Source organism: Rhinatrema bivittatum, chromosome 5, assembly GCF_901001135.1.
Source record: "Rhinatrema bivittatum chromosome 5, aRhiBiv1.1, whole genome shotgun sequence".
Lineage (NCBI taxonomy): Eukaryota > Metazoa > Chordata > Amphibia > Gymnophiona > Rhinatrematidae > Rhinatrema > Rhinatrema bivittatum.
The window spans coordinates 98,305,416-98,324,131 of record NC_042619.1 but is presented as its reverse complement, the minus strand read 5'-3'; the positions used below and the strand labels follow the sequence as shown (position 1 = coordinate 98,324,131).

Sequence of the window (18,716 nt, the reverse complement as noted above, 5' to 3'; positions counted from 1 at the left end):
TCCAGCCCTTCCAGAGCATATTGGCATTTTTCTGGAGCAATGGGTGGGAGCTCTGGAGGGTTCTTTTGTCATTGCTTTTATTCTGTCCTCAGCTCCCAATGTCCTAGCTTAGGAGCCTACCCAGAGAGTTAAACCTCTTCCTTGCAGAGAGAACTCAGATCTTAGTACCAAATCAAGTATCAAATGATAAGCAATTTGACACTCACTGCGAATGGCATGGTATTGAGAGCACTGCACAGACGGCAGCTGTGATACAGTTGTGATGAGGAACTCTAGAGAGCTCAGTCCAAAGACAGACGACCGGCTGCAGCCGTAGAGGAGGCTGAGACTGCCAGCAGATAGCAGAAACAAACCAGCAGTGGTGAACAAGGAAGCAAGGTGAAAAGGGCGATGCTTCTAGAGTCTGTAGAGGAGGTCTTGGAGAGCTGCAAGCAAGTCAAGAGCCAGTTCCAAACTGAACTTCAGCAGGAAGTAAGGCCTCCCAGAAGTTTCAAGAGGCAACAGACCAATAGGAAGAAAAAATAGGAAGAAATAAGAGCAAAAACAGAGGTGGAGAAAACAGGAACAGATCCAATCAGAAGCTTAGCAACAATTAAACAATATCCAATAAGAAAGAGGAACTCTACAACACGCAAAGAATCTGAGCTGAATAATATCACAAATGATACCAGGTGGTAGCATAATAAGAAAACATATATGCATCTACATTTAAATATACTGCAAAGACAGCACAAGTTGGGCAAGTGGATATCTATAACAGGGGTGAATATCATGAAAACCAGACCTGAAAGGCCACCAACAAGTCTGGTTTTCAGGATATCCACAATAAATATGCATGAGGTAGATTTGCATGCATGACTTATGTGGTAGTGAAAACCTGACCTGTTTGTGGCTCTTGAGGACTGGGATTGGCTATCCTTGGTCTATGAGGCAGGATGCATATCCAGGAGAAATGACAGGAGGTCAGGTGGCACCTTATATCAGGAGAGTTTCTGCATATCAGGGAGAAAGAGGTGAAGGTGCTCACTGGAGATTGGGGAAGGAGAAGGATACACTTTCTCTTCAACAAGGATTTGGGGACAGGATATATTCAGTGCTAACCATCCCAAAGTGAAAAGTCAGGATAGCATGAGGGATTTTGAGCTGCAGCTGACACATTTTTTTGTGTTAACATTCATGTTAGTACCAAGGCCACGGTATTAAAGAAAACATAATATAGTATGTTAAGTCCTGTTTTATGTGCATGTAAAAATGTTATCAAGTCACAAAATAAAACTTTTTATGCTATAGGTTTTATTGCATAAGCCCCTAAGCAGTATGTATTCCTTACTGATAGTGAAATGATACACAGGTAGTGCTTCCTGAAATGGCAGCCAATATGATTTTGAAGTATTTATTAGATAGATATTTAAAAGAAAATATATATAATCCTGTAAATCTAGACTTGATAAGACAAAACCTGGAGGTCTGATTCTAAAATCTGGCATCTTAGAAGCAGAACAAGCTCATCTGGCATAGAGATGAAGCATCTCAGAAGTAGACAAGTCAAGTGCAGAGATTGATCAAGAAGCAGATGCAACATTTCAGTGCTGAGGAACTTGAGTTACAGGCAGTGGTATAGCTACCATTGAGCAAGCCTGGCAAAGAGCCCAAAACTGCCTGCAAGGGGGGATGCCTACTGATGGCCTGAAGAAGAAGAGAGGGCCAACTTTCCAGCAGGTCAACCTGCCGGCAGCCCAAAGAAAAGAGAGTCTTGGTGGAGCCATTGGTGAATCCCAATTTACCAGCAGTCTAAAGAAGAAAAGAGGCCATTGGTGGATCCCATTCCAATGGTGGCTGGAAGAAGAACAGAGGTCCAATAGAGCTGTCAGTGAATCCCCAACCCAATGATGACCCAGAGTAAAAGAGCAGCTGTCTATGGACTCCCACCCATCAGCTGTCAGAAGAAGAATGTTGTGTTCAGTGGCTGTGGGCCCCTCCTACGAACTAACACACTCTCCTCCAGCCCTAAGCCACCATCACTGACCTCTGATGCCGACAAAAGCAGACACATGGCAGGCCCCCACAGTTGAGCAGGCTCAACATGATGCAAGGCAGGACACTGCTGGCTTCCTTCATGGCTGCTCCTAGGTGCATATGCACCTGACTTGCACCAATTTAAAGGGCCCACAATGGGAATTCAACCGCGGTGCCCTCAGATGACATCACAAGCCCTGGTCTTTAAAAGGCTTGTTCGCTCTTCAGACCTCGCCTTGGCAACAAGTATCCTACAGCCTTGTAGTGTGAGTTGCCTCAGCATTCCCTATTTGCATTTCCAAGTTCCTGGTCTTTGTTTTGTCTCAGGTCCTGGTCTTTGTCTTGTCTTCGGTTCCTGATCATCATTTGTCTTCAATTTCAGTGGTCTTCATCTTCAAGTCCTCTTCAGTTGTTTGTTCCACATCTCCTTGCCTGTCCTATGCTGCTCTGTGCCTTTCTGCCCTGCCTATCCATCCCACCTTCCTTTGGACAGATATTCAGTACTGACCTTGGCTTGCCTACTGGTCTTCCTTGATTGCCATTTGCCACTGACCACTGCCTGCCTGTTGGAGACTTTGATTGCCACCTGCCAAAAACCACTGCCTGTTACTGGACATCCTTGAATGCTGTTATGGATCAGAAGGTGGACCCTTGTTCCAAGGTAGAGTTAGTGCTACCTAGGAGAGAATCAGCTCTCCTAGGTCCCTACCACCAGGAGGCAAGGCCTGGTGAATCAGTAATTGAATGAAGACTTCACCCTGGAAGTTCGTGGTCCCCCCAGGAGGAGCCCATAGGACCCGGGCCACTGGGACTTAGGAGACCCACTGAAGACTGAAGATAGGTCTGGGTGCAGGCGCCTCCTGCAGGTCATGGATACCAGATGGCTGGTGCCTCCAGCAGGTCATAGTCGGTCCAGGAGTGAAAGCCGAAGAATGGTCAAGAGCCGGTCCAATGGTCAAAGCCAGAAGAAAGGTCGTAATCCAGTCCAGGAGCAAATCCAGAGAGTGGTCCGAAGCCAGTCCAGGAGCAAGCCAGAAGGGTCAGAAGCCAGTCCAGGGTCAAGCTAGGAGAAAAACAGCAGCTGGTCCAAGAGTCAGACACCAAGAATCAATCCAACGAGGGCGGAGAGAAGGAGCAGGACGAAAGTCAGGAACAAGACCAGGAAACGGGAACCAGGACCGTGGAGCTCAGGAACTCACCAACGAGAAGCCTCAATACCAAGGCAAAGTCTGAAGAGCAAACCTTGCCTTAAATACCTGAGCCGAGGAATGAATCTTCAGGAAGAAGCCACGACAACTTCCTGTCATGGCCCCTTTAAATTTAATCTTCAGCCGTGCGCGCGGCTCTAAACAACTCGGAGGGGGAGGAGTCAGACTGGCAGCGAAGGGACCATGCGGCCGGCCTAACAGCAGCAGCAGCCACGCAGAGAAGGACGAAGGAAGCTGCCTGCTCCCACAGGAGCCTCGGAGGCGGCCCGACGCCACAGAAAGGTACTTGGCCCCAGTCGTGGACCACCACGGCCGGCGGCCATAACAAATGTTGCCTGCATGGATCCAAGTTTGCCTTTGACTTCTCTTGCACACCTCATCCTTGTCTTCTGTTCATCAGCAGAGGCCCCCACCTAAGACCTACTGGCCCCAGCAGCCAAGGGCTCAACCTAAGGGGAATGTGGGCTGGTATAGGTGAAGCTCCAGTTGGGCCTCTGCCTCATTCAATCCCACCAGCTAACAGTGGGGTCCTCCCTGCAGGTTGCGCTAACTCCCCCTTGGTCCAAGGGTCCACGTCCACAACAAAGAAGTAAGGCCAAGCAGACCAAAGAAGAAGAGAGGTCCAGCAGTGCTGTCAGTGGACCCCCATCCTGCAGGTGGCTTGAAGAAAAACAAAAGGCCTATCCTATGTGAGATTGTGTATATGTGTGCATGTGTGTGTGTTTGTGTGTAAGAGAGTGAGAGAACATGCATGCCTGCATGAAAGAGAGCATGGAAAAGAGAGAACATGTGTGTGTGCTTGAGAGAGAGAGTAGGAGAGAGTATGTGTGTACAAGAGACCATGAATATGTGTGTGTGTTTGTGTGAAGAAAAGCATGTGTATGTGTATGAGTGAGAAAGCATGAATGCGTATGAGTGGGAGAACCTGTATGTGGGTGAGAATAAAAGGCTTGGAGGGACCATTGGTGGATCTCATCCCACCAGCAGCCTGAAGAACAAAGGAAAGGCATGACCTGAGTTAGAGAGAGAGAGTGTGTGTGTGTGTGTGTGAGAGAGAGAGAGAGAGAGTGGGACAATGTGTGTGTGTGTGTTTTTGAGTATGAGAGAGAGATAACATGTGGTATGTCTGAGAGAGAAAAAGAGAGAGTGGGAGAGAGTAAGCATGTATGTGAGGGAATGAACATGTGTGTGTTTATGAGAGAGAGAAAAAAATGTTTGTGGGCTTTCCCCCATTCCTCCCTCCCAGACACACACACTAATCCAGAATAATCTCAGGGTAATTGGAAATGTAAAGGTTCCCATGTAAGGAGAGTGGGGTATTATTTTAAAATCCTAATTTGTTTTAATTATTGCATGTTATTTGATGTATCTTCTGTTTGAAACATTTTATTGGTGTGTGGAAAGTTTTTAAAAATTGTTTCGAGTTTTTAATTATCAGCTGTTTTTAAATATTTTACTAGCATGGTTTCACTATTTATTGTTTGTGGGCAAGAAAAAGAAATGCTTCTGTGGTCTGGAGTTTTGCAGTGAGTCGGTCGGAAATGCTTTTGATGAAAGAGATAAATAAATAAATAAATAAAGCTTGCACGCACGTCCTCACTTCCTCTTTTCAAGTAACGTTCATCATCACCCTCAGGGTGTTCAGAGAAAGCAAATTGGGCAAGGAGCTGTAGTCTGCAAACCAGACAAAAATGGAGCATGACATGCTAGGAGACATCGTCCTGCTGGGCATAGTAACTCTGATAAGCGCTGTGCAGAATGGTAAGGAAATGGAACCAGTCTCATAAATCAGTAGAGATTTTAGGTGCAAGGATATGAAATTTGCTCTCAAGACTGTGAAATCTTATCAATTATATCCTTTCAAATGTGTGGGGGTTTTTTTTGCTGAATTTTATCTAGACACAAGTAAAAATATGTGGATTTCTTTTTAGTTTTTCAAGGGTGAGGATGTTAAACTCTTGTTGGAAAAGCATGAAATAAGTAAATGAGGAGGAGGAGGAGGAGGAGGAGGAGGAGGAGGAGGTAGTTTTGATGTTTTATTGCAATAAGGAATGATTTGCAACACCAAAAGTAGAAGTTCATAGGGAATGTAGTAGAGCAGGGCTTTCCAAAGATGAAAACATTTTTATTGGTAGTGTAAAGTAGATGCAAACGTTTTATGCCTCTCAAATAAAATGTCAAAATGTGGGTTTCTTAAAAGGCAGAGCATTAAGCACTAGAGTTTATGAGGTGGTTCTATAAATGTATATATGTATTTGTGTGTATATTGTATGCATAATTGTATTTTATATTCTGTACAGATACAGTACATAAATTTAACTATATATCTAAATTATATTTAGTGCATATAGTTATACACACATGTATATATGTAACATTTCAGCCAGTTTTCAACAATATATTCAGTTAATCTGATTACTTGTCTTCACTGATATTTATTTCCAGTAATTTAAAATATCCCCTTGGATCTAATTTCCTCTTAAGACATAGTTTTGCTTCAGCTTTGTTCTTTGTTTTTAAATTTCTCTAACATGGATTGTTGATCAAGGTTGTGGTGTTTATTTTTTATTAGAGGAACATAAGAATCATGCAAAGAAGTAATGAATATGCATTCAAGAGCACATAAGCCCCTTCATCAGATGTGAACAATTGCATTTCAGTAAAATTAATTGGGGTGGGGTTTGTTTGGGTTTTTTTTAGCATTTTTCCAATATAAAGTGGAGAATGAGTGCAAGACCCATACTTCGAGGAGTTTCCAGAGGACAGGTTCGCCTGCTTTTGAAAGAGTTTACACTGCAAAGTGAGTCTGGAAATGAGGAAGTGGGAGGAGAGGGGCGGATGGGGTAGGGGAGAGTGGAGAGGAGGGAAGTAGAAAGATATTTGTCAATAAATGTAGTGAGTCGTGTTAACTAATTGTTTACCTGTAACTGTACTCATACCTGCTATTACAATGAGAACACAATTGCTTATCAGGACTCATATTTGCATATTAGAAAAAGACCACATTTCAGTTACTCCCTATGTATAGTTTAAACCATTGAACAAAGCACAAAGAGGCTGGGGGGAAACATGACAGCTGCTGTTCAAAGAAATGTTTATTATTAAAAGGAATAATATAGGTTTGGGAATCAAGCCTGGATTTCTTTCTCACTCTGCCAGCCCTATCCCCTGCTCTTTAGGCTGACTAGGGCTCATAGCTTCCAGGATGAGCAGAAACCCCTCCAAAAAAGAGCTCTCAACAGTGTCATGTCGTGTACTGACCAGTCAAGAATGTACTTGTACAAAGGTGTGGAGAGACTGAAGATCCATGGTGACCCATAGCCAGAGGACTTTTGATATTTTCACTGTCTGATGGTAGGAGATTGGTAGGGGAATGCCTATCAAGTCACAAGTGTAGGCCCTGAGATCCATTATCCTTGTTTTACTTCTCTCCTGGGACTGGAGTAGGTTGCAATGTAGCTGGAAGCTGTGGAGTCAGAGGAGGCTATTCAAATTAGAATATATATGAATGTAAATGCAAGAAGGTGAGATGAACATATGTGGATGTACGTGGACCTGTTTCTGAAACATTACAATACACGTACTTGAATCTATCTTCTTTAAACATGCCCTCCCCGATACTCGACAGAGAAGCAGGAACATCAAGCAGTGTCTATGGTGGAGGTGCCAAAAGCTGTAGACAAGCGTTCCACTTTATAAAGCAGCAAATATACGCTTCAACCATTTATGCAGCATATTAATTGTGATTCCCTGACACAGAGTAGCTCCTCAAAACATGGACCTATGTCGGGACGAAGTTAAGTATAGGGACTGTAACTTTCAATGCGGTGTGTGGGCACACATGTGCGCATTTGTCGGCTCGCACCCAGGGACATGGCCATTTTATATCATATGCGCATCTATGTGTGCTTATTTTAAAATAGCCTGACCATATGCAATTTTAAGTGGACGCGAGCCTGCGTGCACAAATACTGCTTCAACTGTGTGAGGGGATTTTAAAAGGCACGTGTGCTGACGCCATTGCCTGTTTTCCCAGTTCCCAGTTCGCCCAGTTAAGGGATAAGACTTCCAAGCTTCCCTAGTTTAATAGCTTCCCTTCCCCCTGATATCCCCGATCCTTAAAACCCTGCTGATCTGTCGAGATTTGTTTGTTTTACTACTCACACGCTATCCATAGCAGAAGTAGAGTTATGTGGAAGAGGGCCCCTGGCACTCGCCAGTGCACATAAATATTTACACGCTAATTTCAAGTTAAAATCCAGGACCGCCCATGCTCCGTCCAGACCATGCCCACATCCCCGCCCCTTTTTAGAAGCTTTTCATTTGTGCACGCAGCAGCATGAACGTGCATATCCGGGTGGCTCTTAAAATGCACTTGGTGTGCACCGGCCCAACATATTTGCGTATCCCCTAATTTCAGCGTGCATTTGGCTTTTAAAATTCACCTTTAAGATTTTATTATGCATATAAAAATAATTTGAAAAAAATGGGCATACTTTTTCTAATGGTTATAGAGGGGCCAATGATTATGAGTTGTGGAGAAGCTGAATATCTGCACTTTGGACTTGCGTTCTCTGTATGAAGGTCCTGGTTGGCTGTAAAAAGTATTAACAATGTTTTGATTGGACTATTCTTTAGTTATCATTTTCTATCATATCATAGCATTTCTAGCAGTGACGTTTTAGTTTCGATAGTTTCTGCTGAGACTAGTTATGCCCCCATCTCGCTACGGCGGTCATCTCCTTGCTTCCAGATTCCAAGACACAAATGTGTTCACCTGCGCACCCTCCTTAAATGTGAGGCCTTGTTACCCTGTCCTCTGAGGAGTTTCTTACTCTCCAGTTTCAGAATCCAGTTTTAGACTGCATCTCTGTGTAACCTGGACTTCATTTATAAGCACAACCTTCCCTGTCCCTCTGCCTTTCAGTCTCCTGCTCTCTGTTCTGTCATACAAATCCAGTCACAGTCAATTTCTCTCCTGTCTGAATTGACTTATTTGCATCACTGTCTTTCTAGCACCTAAGTCCTCTTTCCCTTGCTTCTGCTTGTTACTGTTTCCATATGGTTTCTGCTATATTGTATCACTGTGATACCTCACATATTTTTTCACACAACCAGAGAACTTTTCTTTGCTTTTCTGGTGTGTTCTATTAAATTGGCTGTTTTTGTTCAAAATAGAGAGCATGAGTTCAGGTTAATATCATTCATGCCATGGGAGATAATGTCATGCTTTGGTTCGTGCAAGAGTGCACATTGCAAGCAGCTCAGCTTCCGGCCCATTTGCCTACAGTTTGCATGCACTTGTTGCCAGGATACTAAACATTACGCCAGTTCCTCTTAGGATGCTCTTGTTTTATGGACAATGATTTTTTTTCTTGCTCTTTGACAAGATCAAATCGTGCTTCCCTTAAGATAAACAGAAAAGGAAAGAGTCACCTGTGTTGCAGTAGAGTCAGCGGATAGAATACGTCTCTGATAATGAATGGAGAAAAGGCTAGCAGCCCAATAAACAAATGAAAATATATAGTAGGCTCACAAATAAAGTCCAACAAGGAGAGACACTCAAAATATCTGCTATATCAAGTCAATCTTAAGTACCCACTTGATATATTGAATATACAGTATGCTACATCCTACCAATTTTGGTGCCAAACACAGGATCTTCAGGGGCTCAATAAAGGTAGCTAATGTTTTTGTTCATGAACTAAATTAGCTTTATTTTTATTTTTTTTTACCTGTGACTGCTAAATGATGCTCTATACAGTAGACTGGTAGCTTGTTGGACTTTCCTAATATTTTGCCAAAGCACTACTTCTTTTTACTTAAACATTTTCATGTGGGGGAACCCCAGATTGTTCCTGTTTGGCAGTACAAGATATTTTGGGTGGGGGAGTCCCCAGGATCTTCATTGTTCAAAGCTTTATATAAAATTATTAGTAAATGCCCATCCAAGGACGGGGATATACTGTGAAGTATAGGAAGTGCATAATTCAGATGAGTGGGAGCAGAGAATGCACATTGAGCTCAGGTGTACTGTGTGGTAGTAGAGAGGGGCAGAACTGGAGAGTACAGTAAGAGAGGGGGTAGAGCTCAGTTTCCATATATGGTAGTAGAGAGTGGATTGGACAATACAGAGAGAGAGGGGGGGGGGGGGGGGGGACAGGGCTGGAGAGTATAGGGAGGAAGAGAAGTGGAGCTCAATTTCCATACAACAAAAGAGAGATGGAGCTGGGGAGTAACGGAAGCAGAGCTCAATTTGTATGCCAGTGATACAGGCAGGGAACAATTTTCCTCTCTACTATATTTTGAATTTAAAATGTGTGAACCTGCAGTACTGCTGAATGGCCAGTGGATGGCATTTGATGTGGATATTGGTTAAATGGAATGTGGGTTTGGGAACATGTTAATGCTGCCGAGGTTAAGGGGTTTTGGTGAATTGTCCCTTTAAGAGTAAAGGGAAGATATGATTGGTGGAGAAATGTCTCGGGAAGGGATAAATCTGAGTCAATATCTAAGTTGGAGTTTGAATGAGAGGGACCTCCAGGATGTAGTGTACTGGAGTAGGCAGCCTGTTTGCTGGTGGGGCTTTTCTCCTTAAGGGAACAGGCCTAAAGGTCGAGGAGTGGAGAGTTTAGTGATTTCTCCTCCGAGGAACTAGCTGGAATGAGGAGTTGGAGAAGAGGCGCTGGAGAAGACCTGGAGAAGGTGACAATTAGGTGTCCTGAGATAAGGGGAATCCCAAGGAGAAATGGAATGTGGTGGAGGTTGGAGAATCTTGCGCGTTGCCAGTGGAGAGGCCCAGGATGGAGGAAAAGAGATTTCTGAGGTAATGAGTTTGCAAGTAGTTCTTGAAGTTGGTGTGAATGACCGTATGGTTATTTGGGGAAGTGAGTTCCATGGAAAGAGGAGAGATGAGAGGAAAAAGAGGAGGTGAAGTAAGAGAAGATTGAAAAGATCCAAGTTCTGTTCAAATGTGGCCTGGGAAGAAGGTATTCTGAAACTTTGGGGTTCTGTTATAGGTGTTAATAGTCTATTTTTTTCTTTGACTGTGTATCCCATCAGCTCTGAGTATTCAGTAATGAATGTTATATCCTATATCGAATTGTACAGTGCTGCTGGCTGGAAAATGCAAGGGAAATAAAGTTGGCAGTTTTGTTTAAGCCTGAAAGTGTAGTGGCTTTGTTGTAAGAGCCTTTATTTATGCCAGCACAATTTGAGAAATAGGGGAACCAGTTTCATGGAGGGGAAGATTGCTAAAGCACTCCCTGACCAGTCTATGGGAAGTGAGCTACCCAGCTGCTCATCACAGGATCCGTGCCACTATCTGGCTGCATGCCCCAATGTCTGAACCCACTAAATACATTAGAGAAAATGGTCCTCAGCCTCTATAGATAGAGGACAGAACTTCTCATCATTTTATATACTCTGTTGGTGTGGGGGTTACATTCCTAATGCATTTTATCCTCATCTCAGTTTTCTCTGTATAGTACCTGTTATAATTAGTGAGGTTTGGGTGGACCCTTGGACACTGTGGCAGCTGACCACACCCACGGGGGGAAGTCCCGTGAGGGGCCACAGGTCAGGCTCAGCTTAGGACACCCAAACACAGTGATCTTTTATTAGACAATGTGATGAAGCCACCAGAGGTGGCAGTAGTGAGCAGTAGAAGTAGCCCGGCTAGACTAGTATCCCTCAGGTGCTGGAACAGCGACTCCTCCGGTAGCAGTGCTGTAGAGGAAAGAACTGAGAATAATGAGTACAGTTGAATATGCACAAAGCCCCAGTAAGGAGAACCCCAGGATAGGGAGAGCAGGCCCTCGAGGAGCGAGTTCCTGATCCCTGAGAGCTGAGAGGCTTGAAAGTAATGTACTCACACAGTGGTTCCACATAGGAGATGGCACTAGGGCTGGAACGGAGGCAGGCCCTCGAGGAGCGAGTACCTGGTTCCAGGAAACAGCTCTGAGGAAAAGATGGTAGTACTCACTGGTGTTGAAGATAGCAAATCCTTCCAGGCAGAAGAGAAGGTAGGAGCAGGCAGCGAGTCAGGGAACATGGGCCCTCGAGGAGCGAGTACTGGTTTCCTGATATCAATCTGAAAAGCAAGTGAGGACCCGAGGAGCAGGTACCCCATTAGCATTAAGAGTCCAATGGAAGATTGGAGAGGCAGAGTAGCTGGGTACGGAGAGCGAATCCCATCCGTAAGATTCGCCTTGCTAACTCAAAGGCTAGCAAACATCGTAGGCTTTAAATATCCGGGCAGCGTGACGTCATCACAGGGGGATGCCCCTGAGGTTCGCGCCAAATAAGAAATAAGAGTGAGGGTCGCGCAGTGCACGCACCCTAAGGTACCAGCGGAGTATGGTGGGAGGCAGCGCCCAAGCCGGTCCGGGGACGCCAGAGAGGACGGCAGGAAGACACCGCAGCAGTCAGGCGTCCATCTATAGCGAGAGGAGGTGCAAAGAAAGAAAAGTAGGTGGAGTGAAGCCGTCGGGAAGGGACGGTTGCAACAGTACCCCCCTTCAAAGGGCGATCTCCTCTGCGGGTACCAGGTTTTAGTTTCCAAGGATGCGAGAGATGAAACTGATGGAGCATCTCTTTGTCAAGGATATTAGCCAGAGGCTCCCAAGAATTTTCTTCAGGGCCAAAACCTTCCCATGAGAGAAGGTATTCCCAGGTTTTGCCTCGTTTGCGGACATAAAGAATGGCTTCAACCTTGTATTCTAGGTCAGTGGTTCTCAACCTTTTTTTGGCCGGGACACACCTGACAGATGGTTCTCACATGCGTGACACACTGAACATGTGACCATCAGGGGGCTAAATGTAAACATGCACTCTGCATCCACAGGAATCCCCTCAACCTCCAGCCATGAGTGCAGAGCAGATCTAGGGCATTACCCTGTACAACTCGCCATACAAAAAAGATATTCTGGTTCTGATGACATCCCAGTAAAAGCAAAACAAACTCCTTTTACTACCAGGCAAAATAGCCTTCCTTATGAAAAGACAGTAATTTACCACTAATGCATATCCTATTGAGAAAACACAACAAATAAGATTGATACAAATGCCTACATGCTAGTTAAATACCTCATCTCAGTCACAAATCAGAACTGACCTTCACCAAGTACAGAAAAACCACAAATTATAAACATGGTGACAGAAACTGGAATGGAAAACCAAAAAAGCCACTCTGCATGCAGTGAGAACCTGGAGAAATGGAAAGAGAAATATAGCACCTAACAGACTCTCAGGATTTGCAATAATGTACACAAACTAACCCACACTAAGTTACACCTGTATTATGGAACATACTCAACAATAACAACCCTATCTAAGAAATACAACTGTTAAACCAGGCCCTAAACACTAATACATTTCCTATTGGGAAAACAGAAAAAGCCAAGCTGCTATAGAGCCTCACACAGAAATAATTGTAAAGCTATACTAATAAATGTTACAAAACAGCTGCTGAACAGAATAATATCCAACAATTAAAAACTCATAAAAATTATGAAACATGTCCAAATATCAATAAATATTTCAAAACAGCAGACATCGCATAATATCCAATAATTAAAATGGCAGTCAATCAAGAAAAATAACCTTAAAAAGCCACCTTTACTTAACCTCTCCAGCAGCTCTCCTACTCCTTTCCCTTCCAGGCCAATAGCACTCACCAGAAGCAGAAAGGGCTGCTGAAGCTCTGTCCTCACAGTCCTCTTCCTTAGCACCTACAACCAGTCACACCCCCCCCCCCCCCAATTAGACCCCACGACCAGTCCCAGTCTCTCTCTCACATCAGTCATCTTCCTGACCAGTCTCTCTCTCTCTCACATACACAAACTAATCATCTTCCTGACCAGTCTCTCTCTTTCACACAGAAACACATCACCTCCCTGACCAGTCTCTCTCTCAATAACACTCATGGTCTCTTATATACAAGCTCTCAATCACACACAAATGCTCTCGTACCCATTCACACCAGCTCTCACCCAGGCACCTATTCACACCCACAGACATAAGCTCTCACCCTGGCATCCATTCACACCTACAGACGCAAGCTCTCACCCTGGCACCCATTCACACCCAGAGACACAAGCTCTCACCCAGGCTTCCATTCAGACCCACAAGCTCTCACCCTGGCATCCATTCACACCCACAAGCTCTCACCCAGGCATCCATTCACACCCACACACACAAGCTCTCACCCTGGCATCTATTCACACCCACAAGCTCTCACCCTGGCACCCATTCACACCCACAAGCTCTTACCCAGGCATCCATTCACACCCACAGACACAAGCTCTCACCCTGGCACCCATTCACACCTACAGACACAAGCTCTCACCCAAGCACCCATTCACACCAGCTCTCACCCATGCATCCATTAACACTCACAGACACAAGCTCTCACCCAGGCTTCCATTCATACCCACAAGCTCTCACCCAAGCACCCATTCACACCAGCTCTCACCCATGCATCCATTCACACCCACAGACACAAGCTCTCCCCCAAGCACCCATTCACACCCACAGACACAAGCTCTCCCCCAAGTACCCATTCACACCCACACACACAAGCTCTCACCCAAGCACCCATTCACACCAGCTCTCACTCTGGCACCCATTCACACAAACAAGCTCTCACTCTGGCACCCATTCACATCCACAAGCTCTCACCCAGGCATCCATTCACACCCACCCACACAAGCTCTCACCCAGGCATCCATTCACACCCACATACACAAGCTCTCACCCAAGCACCCCGTTCACACCAGCTCTCACTCTGACATCTATTCACACCCACAAGCTTTCACCCAGGAATCCATTCACACCCACACACACAAGCTCTCACCCAGGCACCCATTCACACCCACACAAACCAGCTCCCGTGGTGGCCTCGGTTGGGGTCGGGTTTCCTTTTCATCGCCACAGGCTGTGGCGGCCTTGCTTGGACGGGGTCGGGTTTCCTCTTCACCATGTGGCCTTGCTTCGTCAGAGTTCAAAAGTTTCTATTCCTCCCACCCCATCCCCGGGCATTCTGATGCCTGCCTCACTGGCCAATCAAAGGCTTCCTCCCTTCTTCCTACTCCCACTGGTAGGGAGGAGGCTTTCGATTGGCCTGTGCGTGGGCAGGCAGAATGAAGGAGGCTTCCCATTGGGCAATGGGGGCTGGAAAAAGGCAAAAGGAAAGTACAATGGGGTAGTGGGACACCGGGAGATGACACACTATTGTGTCGCGACACACTGGCTGTTCTAGATCATCTTCTGCATTGATAGGAGATGGTTCCTGAGATTTGGAAGAGAATTCACTGATGATGAGTGGTTTCAGAAGTGAAACATGAAAAGCAATATAGATGTTCAATCCAGGTAGTAACTTCAGACTGTGGGTAACATTGCCAAGACGTCGGAGGATTGGAAATGGTCCAACATAGTGAGGAGCAAATCGAGAGGAGGGTAACTTCAGTCTAAGGTGCTTAGTGGATAGTCAGACTTTGTCACCACATTGAAAGACAGGCACTTTGGAATGATGAGCATCATAAAACCTTTTGGCTCGATCACTCTCTTTGAGTAGCATTGCTTTCATCTGAGTCCATAATTGATGGATTTCTTCAGCAGTGGATTGCCCCGGAGACAAGAATACCAGAGCTGATGCCCTATCACGCTCCTTTCTCTCGGAGGACATTCCGGAAGAGCTGCAGCACATAATTGACCCGAAGAAAGTTGTCTTAGCGGCTACTCATTCTGTGCCCGCTGGTAAAACTATCGTGTCAAAGAATCTCAGAAAGAAAGTACTCTATTGGGCGCACGATTCCAAGCTGGCTGGCCATCCTGGTCAATGCCGTACTCTGCTGAAGCTACAGAAGTATTATTGGTGGCCAACTATCAAGGAAGATACACTCTCCTATGTGGCATCTTGTGCCAACTGTGCCAAGCACAAGCCTACTTCTGGCCAACCGTGGGGGTTGCTACAACCGCTTCCAGCTCCGGAACAGCCCTGGATGCATATCGCTACTGATTTTGTAGTTGATCTACCCCTTTCTGGAGGTATGAATACCATCTGGGTCACAGTCGACCGCTTCAGCAAGATGGCCCACTTCATGGCACTAGCTGGCTTACCCTCAGCCTCGGAACTTGCGAAGCTCTTCATAGTCCATATCTTTCGCCTCCATGGCCTACCAAAGCACATAGTCTCGGATCGAGGATCTCAGTTCACGGCAAGATTCTGGAAGGCCCTGTGCAAACTTTTCAACATCTCTCTAGATTATACATCTGCCTATCATCCTCAATCTAATGGCCAAACAGAAAGGATGAATAGGACCCTGAAACAGTTCATTCAGACCTATTGTGAGTTGCCGTCAGAATAACTGGGCCAAACTGTTACCATGGGCTGAATTTGCCATTAATTCTCATCCTACCACTAACCATCCACAAAAAGTGGGGGTAACCCGTATATAAATCCACAAAATGAACCCGCACACTAATCGAATGTTATTCTCATTAAATAAAGTATGTCTTAAATTTTTTTTAAAGAACAATTTTTTATAAATACACCTCAGTGTCCCCCAATTATAAAAAGATTATGAAGTGTCGGATGATGCTTCATATAATTACCAGAACACCAAACCTTGGTGTCTAGCTCAATTTAGTATTATAATCATGAGCACCACCTTCCACCACTTTTAATTTTTACAAAAGAATTTTTATTTGTCCTATTTTTTATTATTTGTTATATATGATTAAAAATTGATGTTGCTTAACCAACTTGCATCTTTTATCTTATTGACTGCTCAGTCCATTTAAATGTTTTAAAGAAGGTTAAGAACAAAGTGAAACAGTGTGTGCTGAACCAAGGGTTTCAGGTCACCAATCCCTAGAGAGACAGAAAATTACTTAGCTTAGATTGTTGTTCAAAACGCGGATCTTTTTCAGTGGCACTTGCCCCAACGAGGCCCAGTTTCGATGAATCTTCTTCAGGAGAGTCCACTCAAATTATATCCAAAGTGTTTGAGTAAATGTAGCCTTTTTCAAATCCATAACAAGCTCGTCTAAACGCTGCTCCATCTGTTTCCGTCTTCAAAAAAAGATGGCGAACCTGCTCACCCTTGTCAGCGTCCCTGGTTTAAAGGGACATTACCATCACGTGATTGTGCACATGGCTAGATGTCAAAAGGGCTCCTCCTTCCTGAAAACCGCTCATAGGAGGGACGACCAGTCAATCAAATCATTTAAACCTGAAGGTGTCTCAGTTTTTAATTTAAAAATCCAATACTGTTCTCTTCGGTTGAGAATGGTAGTCAAATCATCCCACATAGACTTCACAGTAACCTGTTCGATAATGGTCCATTTTAAGTCATCAAAGCTGTAACCATGCTCAACGCAGTGATTGGCCAATGGCGCGGACAAAACTCCATTATTAATTCGCGATCTATGCTCCATCATCCGGGTTTTGATAACCCTCCTTGTGCGTCCCACATAGACTTTAGAACATTTGCAAACAATCGCATAAATCACGTTCTTTGACATACAGTTAGTGCTTGCTTTACGTTTAACTACATAACCAGTGTTTGCTTCAATCCAGGTGTTGCCTTCTATAGTGTTAGCACAAATAGAACATGCACCGCACTGCTTGTGTGTTCCCTTGTTGTCAAAAAGGGGCCGTGTCCTAGTTAAGCTAGCATGCACTACCTTATCTCAGATGTTAGACCCCCGACTCGTAGCAAACAACGGGAGTTCATTGAAAATTTCATGGAGTCCCAGTACGTGCCAATGCCTCTTCACAGAGTCAATCAATGCCACAGTAGAGGTACTTTGCTGGAGGACAAATACCAACTGCTCTTGTGCTCTTCGTTCACGATAAGCAAGGAGTTGAGCCCGGTCACTGTACTTGGATCTTTTATAGGCTTGTTTGATGACTTTCCCCAGGATATCCCCGATCTCTGAATTTCTTAGACAACAACTGTGCTTGTTTTTCAAATTCTATGTTGGATGAACAAATTCTTCTAATGTGGAAGAATTGTGACACAGGAAGACCCTTTTTAAATGCTGTTGCATGATGACTGTGGTACTTTAATAAATTGTTCTTGTCAGTGATTTTTCTGTTTACAGTCGTGAATAGTTGACCCTCTTTCATTTCTACAACAACATCCAAATACACTATTTTGGATGTGCTATAATGAAAGGTGAATTTAAGATTTTGGTCCACCCCATTTATCCAGTTCAGGAAAGCTTCCAATTTCTCTTGTGATTCCTTCCAGACGACAAAAATATCGTCAATGTATCGGTACCATGCCCCAATCATTGACCACCATTGAGATGGATAAATTACAGTGTCCTCAAAATTTGCCCAAACAAATTTGCAACTGCAGGAGCTAAAGACGACCCCATCGGGATGCCATGATTCTGATGATAAAATTTCTCATCGAAACAAAAATAGTTGTTGAAAATGACTATTTCAAATATCGTCAATGTATCATACCGATACATTGACGATATTTTTGTCGTCTGGAAGGAATCACAAGAGAAATTGGAAGCTTTCCTGAACTGGATAAATGGGGTGGACCAAAATCTTAAATTCACCAAGCGGTACTCTAACTTACCACTGCCATTGAATAAATTCAATAAAAAAGTTTTAGTGCACTTTGAAATTCACAAAAAAATTTAAGAAAAGGGTTGGAGGTGGAAAGTTCATGATTAAAACTGATATATTGCATTACAAGTCAGTAATGCATTAAAGTTCTATGAAACATTCCACTTTCTTCCTTAAAAATTTTTTCTTTAAAAAAATCATTGTTATGAACAGTTCCTGATGATAGAGGAAGTTATCTCCTTTAAACAAGTTCAAATATATCTTTTTTTTTTTTTTTTTGGCATAGGGAGTGAATAGCTAATAGCCTCATTCACATTCTTTTGCATGTAATGGGCGCTATTAGATTCACTCCAACTTGGACACGTGTTATAGAGGCGCTAATCCCCTTATTGCATAAGAGGATTAGGTAGTTAGCACCTCTACAACCCCCGTCCAACTGCAGGTTAACAGTACATTTGTCTGAGCGCACTGTATTGCATCAGCTCTAAAATGGGAAGTGACTGACTGATAAGTACTAATAGCAGAAAAAAGGAGTTATAGAAGACCACAAACTAAATATGAGACAACAGTGTACTACTGTTAGAAAAAAATGCAACCTAACACCATACTGGAATGTGTTAATAGATGCAGTGATGTGCTAACAATTTCTTATCAAAGGGCTCTCACAAACTACTTCACTTGGTAAGATATTCTTTATTCTCATGAAATATTATGATAAGGAGTTTACTGGGTATTGAATGTATGATAAGTGAAGTAATTCTCCCACCCAAGTAACTTGCTTGACAGACTAGATGGATCTTTTGGGTCTTTTATCTTTCATCTTTTACTATGTTACTATTTCACTCTATGCCAAATTGGTAAAGCCTTTGGACTGTGTTCACTCTGGAGCTCCATAATTCAAG

General features: G+C 44.0%; 1 protein-coding gene across 1 annotated transcript in view; it reads left to right on the top strand.

Moving 5' to 3' along the window:
- The first annotated feature begins 4,843 nt into the window (after positions 1-4,843).
- ALOX5AP (arachidonate 5-lipoxygenase activating protein) overlaps positions 4,844-18,716 on the top strand; it is a 52,207-nt gene continuing 38,334 nt past the window's right edge. Inside the window, exons 1-2 of the mRNA XM_029602642.1 lie at positions 4,844-4,985; positions 5,925-6,024. Of these exons, the coding sequence (XP_029458502.1) occupies positions 4,916-4,985; positions 5,925-6,024 (170 nt within the window). The 5' untranslated portion in view covers positions 4,844-4,915. The remainder of the gene's footprint in view (positions 4,986-5,924; positions 6,025-18,716) is intronic.